This window comes from Papaver somniferum, chromosome 6 (genome assembly GCF_003573695.1).
Source record: "Papaver somniferum cultivar HN1 chromosome 6, ASM357369v1, whole genome shotgun sequence".
In the NCBI taxonomy this organism is placed as follows: Eukaryota; Viridiplantae; Streptophyta; class Magnoliopsida; order Ranunculales; family Papaveraceae; genus Papaver; species Papaver somniferum.
This window is the reverse complement of record NC_039363.1, coordinates 7,049,044-7,058,434: the sequence shown is the minus strand read 5'-3', so window position 1 is coordinate 7,058,434 and position 9,391 is coordinate 7,049,044. Positions and strand designations below refer to the sequence as shown.

Sequence of the window (9,391 nt, the reverse complement as noted above, 5' to 3'; positions counted from 1 at the left end):
TCCTATTTCTTAATTCTAAGAATTACTTCTGCTTCGTGTATATGTTATGTCTATTCCGTTGACCTAATGACATTTAATCTTAATGAAATGACATAATGACATGGTTTCCGTCCATTACCCTCCCGATGCTGAGAACGCGGTGCTAGGGACCGTCAGATCCCTTTCGGTGCGTATCAGTGTGTAGCAAAGCCGTTATTAATTGAATCATTCATTGACATGATCCTAACATCTGGACCAATAGTCAATATTCATTAATTCAAAAACCAGTAGAGCTGGAACCTTGGACTGTGAATTCTACACCGACCATGATGATCACACATTTGTAGGTAGAGTGTAGTAAAGGTGTAAGAATCAATTACTTTTAGAAAAAGAAAGAAAATGATGACAATTTAATGACATTATTACAGGGGTGTAAATTCGGGCAGGCCGGGCCGCCTGACCCAAAAACTAAGACAGGCCGGACAGGTCAGGCTTAATATTTGTGAACCCGTAAACAAATTCAGGTCGGACAGGCCGGGCACAAGTAGATAATTTGCTACCCAAAGAACGCCCAAAGCCCGCTTTTTATACGGGCATGCCAGATCGGGCCGGACAGGCCACTATTTTGAATTGTTTTTTTTTAAGTTTAAATTTTCAAATGAACGGTATTAAATATAATATCCTTTCCAACATCGCATATCGTAAGTGATAGTATTATTTTATATTTAAATTACACTGACAAATTTTAAATTTTAGCCTATAATAAATAATTAATTAGAGTACAATAAACTTTCTAATAAGAAAATATATTACCATTAATGTTTTGAAAAGGTTAATTATAAGTAAAAAAACAATTATATATTTTATTTTTCTTGACATAAAATTGACAATTATAAAATTGTAACTTTTAAGTCTTTTTAAGAGGATATTAAATGATTAATGGCACATAGAAGGCTTTCAGACCGGGCACCAGACCGGGTATCAGGCCGGGCATCATAATTAATCGCAAAGTCCGAGACCGCCCAATAAATTAATCCAGACCAGGCCGGATGGTCCATGACGGGCCATAACAAGCTTTGGACTACTTCGGGTACAGGCGGGCTCGGGCGGATACAGTCAGGCCGAGTATTTTCGCGTAATATTTACACCCCTACATTATTATATACAGTATGTGGGCCAAATAAGTCAATGAGAAAAGTCAACTATCAAGAACAGAAGAACAAGTCTTTAAAGAAAAAAAAAGAAGATAAATTTACCTACTTTTTAAAGCAGAGAAGAAGACCATTTCCCTTCATATATTCTCAAACTTTTTTCAATTTTCTTTTAGGGTTATACTCCTCCTCATCCTCTCCATAGTCTATACCATTTTATTTAACTTTTGCAGAAGAATTTTTTTGGAAAGAAAGAAGAATACAGAAACAATAATTGAGTGAAATCAAACAGAAAACTAAAAATATTGGATTTTTATAACAGTAGAGAGAGAGATAAAAAGAGGAGAAACCAAAGTAGGGAAAGTCAACAGGGTATTAAAGTCTGCTTTTATATGTTCTCTTAGAGCAAAGGGTTTGTGAGAATACTTTTCTACTTCTTCATCTGTGTGTTTCAGAAGAAGGATTTTGAGAGTAATATCATTTAGTACTAACCCAGAAGTGTTTTTTTTTTTTTTTTGAAGAAATTCAGGTGAGCCCATGATGAGATTTTGGTATTATTGAGTGATTTTGTGTGATTCATGTGGTTTTTAATAGTGGGTTTTTGATTTTTGATGTTGCAGGTTTGGGAGTTTTTGAGGTTTGGGTTTTTGTGTTTAATTGAAGAAGTAGATGTTGAGAATTTTGTGATTGGTTTTATATGGAGAAATTATGCTGCTTTAATGCTGCTTATTCTCAGGTAACAAGATTTTTTTTACCCCTTTTGGTTTCAATTTTGTTAAATTGGGTGATTAGAGTCTAGTATAAAGTGTTTAGGGATTGTTTGTAGTTTAGCTGATTTTGTACTAGTGGGAAAAAGTGATTGATTGATTGACTGATTGATTGATTGTTGTGTTTCTCTTGCCTCTTACTGTTGTTTAGAGTACTAATTTTAACTTTTTTGTATGCCATGAGTTTGATTCAAGGTTTAGACTGCAGGAAAGGTTGGTTGAATTGGTATTAGTGGGTGTCTATGTGAAGAAATTGGGTGTCTAGTTGTCTGAAATTGGGGTTTTCTTGTGAACACATTTGTAGAGGAGTACCGTGTTAGGGCCACATATTTGAAGCGAATACTAGTTTTGGTAATTGGTTTAGTTCGCGTGCTTGTTCAAACTTTGTGAATTTGTGGAAATCATGAATTTGGTTGTAGTTATCCTAAGTTTTCGTTTCGTGCGAATTACATGTTAAGTTTGTTTTTTACTAATTGTGTTCTTGGTTGGTTTAGCTTACAGGAGCACGTGCCGCCGCATGTGGTTCTGGGAAGGGCCGTCAAGGTCCGATAAAGTATGGGTTTAGCCTGGTAAAAGGGAAAGCAAATCATCCAATGGAGGATTTTCATGTTGCGAAGTTTGTACATACTAAAGGACGCGAGGTTGGGCTTTTTGCTATTTATGATGGTCATTTAGGCGATACGGTTCCTGCTTACCTACAAAAGAATTTGTTTTCCAATATCTTGAAAGAGGTAACTTCTTGGTTTTAGTTGTAAACTATTTTTGATTTGCGGTTCAGAGTGTGGTTGCCTGCACAATTTTTTGTTTTCCAATATCTTTTAAGAGCCCAAGCAGATGAACAAATTGATTGTTGTTTTCTCTTCATTCCAGGAAGAGTTTTGGACTGATCCCAGTAGATCTATTACAAAGGCGTACGAGAAGACTGATCAAGCTATTCTTACACATAACCCTGATTTGGGGCGTGGTGGGTCCACTGCTGTTACTGCAATACTTGTAAACGGTCGAACGTTATGGGTGGCAAATGTTGGTGATTCACGGGGAGTTCTTTCAAAAAAAGGGATTGCAAGACAGATGACTACAGACCATGAGCCGAGTACTGAACGTGGCAGCATTGAAAACAGAGGGGGCTTCGTCTCCAACATGCCAGGTTCTCCATTTAAACCTATTCTGTTTTTGTAGTTGGTCTAAAATTTTCTTCTCACAGTTGTTGTTGCATTATGGGTTTGTGACGTTCGATGTTAGGGTAGTCAGTTATGCCATTGTTTATTGAAATAGAATGCCAAAGCACCTGTGTATATTTAAAGAGCTGATGTTATGTGGGCTTTCCGAATGACTAGTTAGCATGACTTATTGCACTCCAACTATGTGTTCTTCTCGCATATAATCTCCTGGCACTCTCCTAAAGGAAGTATTATATGCTGTTGATGTCAAATTCTTCCTGCATACTATAAACGGATTCTGCTTTCTGGCTGTTTCATACCATCAAGATGCTTTCATGTCAGTGTACACTAGAGACAACGTTGTTATAATTCAAAATTTCTGTCATGCAGTGAAGTGTGCTGATATATTCTTCTAAACCTTACCTCTCAGCATGTCAATGGAATTCTTTTAGTCATCCCGCTACCCAAGTTTTCTTTGCTAAAGCAACGATATTATTAATTCGAAATTTTGATGGTTAAACCAAAGTCCTTTTAAATGAGACTGTCTTTTTAGCTCGGTTCCTTTTAAATGAGACTGACCAAACCTAATTAACTCCTGATAGAACGAAATTTCAGTCTTACTAGGAGAAGCAAGCATGCATATGCATCATACGGTTTCCATTTCATAGTCAAGTGTTTCAAAACTAAAGTCAGGGTATCAGTCTAATTTTCTCAAGTTCTCCCGCAAAATAAAATCATTTTGCAAGAGGGCATACCTAAGATCAGACACATGGGTACTAAAACTGAGACATAAGTGATGTCTCCACATGGTTTTGTTTTTGGCATTGTTCCATTGAACGAAAAAGGCCCAAAAGGTTTTGTTAGGTTGTTAGACACAGGATCAGATGTAGGATTTGGCGTGGCTTACACTATACAATCTTTTTGTGCATGACTTGTAGTTTGTTGCTTATATTGCGGTGCTTTCCAGTTTCAGTTGTTCATTATTCTCTTTTGGTTGAGTGAAAGTGGCATACTTGTTTAAGGGTCTAACAACCAACAATAGTAGTTTGTCGAGTGACTCCGTAGGCACTGCACAACCCGTTGCACTATTTGTTTTCTACTTTGCAAACTAAAATTTTCAGATCGCCAGGGAAGCTAGAACATATTGCGAAAGTTAGATATTTTATCATAGTAAATTTTTTATTGTGATTTTCTGGTAGCTGTTCTCGGCATCTTGGTTTTCAGACATGATATGAAACATTTTCTAAAACTGCACCCTAGTTTGGTCTCTGGAATCCATGACTTTGTCTTCAGTTTTACGTATATGAATCTTTACCAAAGACTAAGAGGTGCTCAGACCATTATTCTTTACAAAAGATGTGAATGCATCGTGTTAAAGATTGTTCGCCTATGATATTTAAGTTTGTTCCTTTCATTACGAGATACTCTTTGTTTACTAGCCATACACACCATATCAAAGTTGACGTCTTTTGGAATCTCATAACAGGAGATGTCCCTAGAGTGAATGGTCAGTTGGCAGTTTCTCGTGCTTTTGGTGACAAGAGTCTCAAGTCACACTTGAGTTCAGTTCCAGACATACAACATGCAGACATCGACCCTGAAACAGATATTCTCATTCTTGCAAGTGACGGTCTTTGGAAGGTGCAATTTATCTCTGAGATTTTGTCAATTTCATCTGAACCATGTTATAAATACATATGAGTTTGATGTTTATCTCTGATCCAGGTCATGAGTAATCAAGAGGCGGTTGATATTGCGAGAAAGATCAAGGACCCACAAAGAGCAGCAAAGCAACTAACTGTGGAAGCTCTGGAAAGAGACAGTAAAGATGATATATCTTGCGTCGTCGTGCGTTTTAAGGGTTAACTCAAACTGCTAATAAACCCTAGTTGTGCGACTTATATATGTACTTGAGGATTTTACAAGACTGGTACCTCGTGCGGATGAGAATTTCGTTGAAGCCCCAGGTAAGTATGGAATTTTAAAAATCAAAATAGAAAAGAAAGAAAACAAATCGAAATCAAAAACAGGTGACGTATATTCTTCACCTCTGTAAATTCATAATTCTCTTCTTATTTAGGTTGTGTGTTGTTTGATATTGATTGATTTACCGGAGCATGGCTTCCTTAATGGCAGGGGCATGATATTAAGTAATTTTTTTGTGCTAATTTTGATTTTGTCATTTATTTGTGTTTAACTAAATGTTCCTGCAAAATTGCGCTTTTGAAGTGTACCTGTATATTTATTAGAAAGAATTGCTCTTTAGAATGCTTTCTTATACATGTTAAATGATCCTTAAGAGGATGTATATATCTTGTGATTTCTAAAAGAAGTAGATTTCTTGTGTTGCTAATTGGTTGAGGAAAAATTCTGATCATAAAAAAAAGTATCAGCAATCAAAAAAGAAAGAATAACGTGATCAAAAGAAGGGATACAGAAATCATCATGAAAGTTTCCTGGTACGGTTCCATATCTCAATATCAATGTATACAGCCATAAGTGGTCAATTGATGCAGTGTCTGTTAGAAAGTAAAATAAGAAAGCTATTATTGGGGCGTCACACTTCTTTAGTGGACTTCACTTGTAAAGTACAAAAAAATAAAAAAATTTGATATTAATATTTATTTATTTTTTAAAAATTAAAATTTTTAAAAAAAATTATTTTCTAAATAATTTACTTTTTAGAAAATTTAAAATATTTATTTTTAAAAGCATTAAAAGTAAATTTTAAATTTTTTAAAAATAAAAATATAAGTAAAGACAGTTTTGGTATTAAATAAAATATATGTATAAGGGGCTTTTAAAATTACTATCTAATAATTTGTTTTTGTTTTTATACGATATGCTATAAAAATTTTAGGTATGCCCTGAAACATACATGGTTCGATAAAAATGCGAGTGATCACAATCTGGGCCATAGTTACACTTTTAGGCCCACGATATGTAGCCCAACAGTTTGTAATTTCTAAGTTCCAACGACTAACGAGTCTATGGAATCTATGATTGAGTTTGTGACAATAAGTACCAAATATATCAACTTGCATCATTAAATTCAAATTAGTATAGTTTTTTAATTTCCTACGAATTTTGCTTAAAAAATATCAAAAGGATATAAAAAGATTTGTATTACTGTTGTGACACTGTCTACTTTATTTTTACATTATGACATGTTTTTAAGTCCAAATAGAATGTTAAGCACAATTACTGAATAAACATTTCTTGAAACTGAATATGTAAAAAATCCAATAAAGAAACCGAGATCCTTTTATAAATGAGATTATTCTCCTCTAAATTCTGGTTGCAGTTTCACTTGCATAATTCTTGAAGGTCAGCTTCCACTGACGAGGAACCCATGTGGTACACTTTTTTCGTGAAAAATGTTTTATCGGATACGATATCACTGAAGATCATCATGATTAGAATTATAATCACTCGGCGGCCAATCGCTCAACTACATTACTTCATGGATAATTTTTCAGCTTTCCCCGACATCTCAAAACTCAAATGTAAGTTGAAAATGATGAAGTGGGTGACACAACAAACAACCACAATCTTGTTACTATATCATAGATTTTAAGCACAACTATTTCTACAACACCGCTTTTAGAAGTAAACTAATCTTTTTATAGGCAAGAGTTACTGTTTAGTTTTCGTTCCCAGACAATTCAAGTTATGTGATTTTTAAGGATCGAAGTACATTTTCTTGTTCTTTCGAAATGGAAGTTTATTTCCCGTGCAAATCATAAAGAAGTTGTCTTGTTAAACTTTCACTGTTTAACAAAAATACATGCACACTTCAGATTTCGTACTAGTCTTTTATTTGACAACCACCGTGGATACTCCTGGTCAGGCCCGTACCTAATGTTAGGCAGGATAGGCAGCCTCCTAGGGCCCCCCAAAAAAAATTCTCGTGTATATATGTTGTTGTGTACCGCCGATCAGGGTAAGAAAAAAAAAATGACTGCAGTTTTGGACATAAGCCCAACAAAGAAAAACAATTATCATTATCTTTGGACTTTGGCCCACATTTATTATCCAAGATTCATTAAGTAAAAAAGTAAAAAATACGCAAAGATCCCATTTAGGAATAACTTTACCCAAACCGTTCGTCTCTTCCTCTCTCGTCATTCTCAGTCTCTGCCCTCTGATAAGTTTTATTCATCAATAATCAGTCATTATTCAGTACTATTATCTACTTATTTTTCTTCTAATTTTATGTTTAAGATCTGGAACGAACAATATTGTTGATGTGGGTATTGATTTCTTAAGATTATTAATAGATATTAGTAATTTTATTCAATTGCTAGTTAGGGTTTCATGATGATTAAAGGAGGAGAAGGAATCAAACAATATAATTGGTGTTGTTTTGTTAAATCTTTTGATTTTGGTTTTTTAATTTCGATTTTAATTCTTCTTTGAATTACGGTGTCATGGTTTAATAGTGCGGTGCAAATTATGATGTGAATGATGATATTGGGTTTACAAATTACTGTCAAAGATCACCCTTTTTTAAACCAGGATTTTTGAATTTAGCTGATATGCTATCCAATTGAATTTTGATTTTTCCTTTTTTTCCTGTGTAGGCTGTGAAGTAACATAATACAAGAGTGGATTAACTACCAAGTGCTATGACTCGTAGGAAAACAAAATGCCAGAGTGGTGCTTTCAAAGCTAAGAAAAGAAAAAGAATAGAGCAGCTTGAAAGTTCTTTAAGAGGATCGATGAACAAATATTTGGCTCGAACAAGTGATAGTGTTGGACTTCCGGAAAGAATAAGTGAAAGTGATGGTCCTGCAGCAGCAGAAACAATGAATGACATTAACAGTGATGAAGAATATGCAAATTTGGTTAATGAAATGGAGAAAGAAGATGGTTTGCTCAATGGTGGTAGTAGTAGTGGTGGTCTTAGTGGATATAATCAGAATGTGCAAGGTGAAGAATTGTTACAGCCAACTATAAATGAGAGTGAACACGGGAACGACGAAGTGCAGAATGAAGAGTACGGACCGGTAAACATTTATGATCCAGGAAATTGGAACTTCATTGACCAACATTTCAGAGAATTTTTGGTAGAAAAGGGTCCCATCAGAGTAAGTAAAAATGTCAAATATCCTTACAATGAACATCGTAGACGATTCTCTAATCGTCATTATAAACGAAAAATGAGTAATGGGGAAAGGGTTGATAAGAGATGGATAGTATATTCAACTATTAGGGATCGCGTGTTCTGTTTTAGTTGCAAATTGTTTAAGGGAGATGGGGTTGATTGTCAGTTGGATACCATTGGCTCTAAGGATTGGCATAATCTTGGTAAAAAACTTAGACAACATGATACCTACCATGGGCATCTAGAATCCATGTCTAAATGGAATGAACTGGAAAGAAGATTGAAGAAGAATGAAACTATCGATAAGGCTATGCAAGAACAGATCAAGAGAGAAAAAGAGTATTGGAAACAAGTCTTGGTTAGAATAGTTTCTCTTATCAAAACTCTTGCTAAAAATAATTTAGCTTTCCGCGGTGATAACGAAAAGATTGGCCAATCAAATGACGGCAATTTTTTGAGCTTTATTGAAATGATTGCAGAGTTTGATTTAGTAATGCAAGATCATCTTCGACGTTTCAAAGATCAGTACATTCATCATCATTACCTTAGTCCCAAGATACAAAATAAGTTGATTTCGCTATTGGCACACCATGTGAGAGAGAAAATTATCGAAAAATTTCACAAAGGAAAATATTTTTCTGTGTTGCTTGATTGTACTTCAGATATAAGCCGTGAAGAACAAATGTCACTTGTTGTAAGATCTGTGGATTATTTAACAACTCCAAAAGTTGAAGAACACTTTCTAGGTTTCTTAAAAATGGAAGAAACCACTGGACTAGGACTTTTTGAGGAGCTGAAAAACCGTTTGGAGAAGCTTAAGATTGATTTTGATGATATCAGAGGACAAGGGTACGATAACGGAGCTAATATGAAGGGGAAAAACAAAGGTGTGCAAAACAGGCAACTCAAGGAGAATCCAAGGACATATGCCGTGTGCATGTCATAGTCTTAATCTTATGCTTCTGGATATGGCTAAATCATGTCCTAAGGCAGAATCATTTTTCAGTGTTATGCAGCGGTTATACAAGTTGTTTTCAAAATCTACAAAACGTTGGCAAGTATTTAAAAAACATGTGACTGGTTTCACTGTTAAGCCGTTATGGGATACTCGATGGAAAAGTCATATAGAGAGTGTTAAAGCAATACAATTCCAACTTCCTAAAATACGGGATGCTTTGCTAGAGTTGTCGGAATTTATTGAATTTAGTGCGAAAACAAGGGGAGAAG

General features: G+C 35.0%; 2 protein-coding genes across 3 annotated transcripts; both read left to right on the top strand.

Moving 5' to 3' along the window:
- Positions 1–1,238: 1,238 nt before the first annotated feature.
- LOC113286825 (probable protein phosphatase 2C 9) lies at positions 1,239–5,327 on the top strand. 2 transcript variants are annotated; one of them, XM_026535452.1, is made up of 6 exons: positions 1,239–1,659; positions 1,751–1,866; positions 2,392–2,628; positions 2,768–3,044; positions 4,544–4,698; positions 4,783–5,327. In XM_026535452.1, the coding sequence occupies exons 2-6, from the start codon at positions 1,828–1,830 to the stop codon at positions 4,921–4,923; spliced, it is 849 nt and encodes a 282-aa protein (XP_026391237.1). In that variant the 5' UTR covers positions 1,239–1,659; positions 1,751–1,827; the 3' UTR covers positions 4,924–5,327. The 2 variants fall into 2 exon arrangements, with proteins under 2 accessions (XP_026391237.1, XP_026391238.1); XM_026535453.1 differs by lacking the exon at positions 1,239–1,659 and having other exon boundaries at positions 2,399–2,628.
- Positions 5,328–7,685: 2,358 nt separating this feature from the next.
- LOC113290408 (zinc finger MYM-type protein 1-like) lies at positions 7,686–9,110 on the top strand. The gene has a single exon (XM_026540015.1). It carries the CDS (start codon positions 7,686–7,688, stop codon positions 9,108–9,110), a length of 1,425 nt encoding a protein of 474 aa, XP_026395800.1.
- Positions 9,111–9,391: the final 281 nt, after the last annotated feature.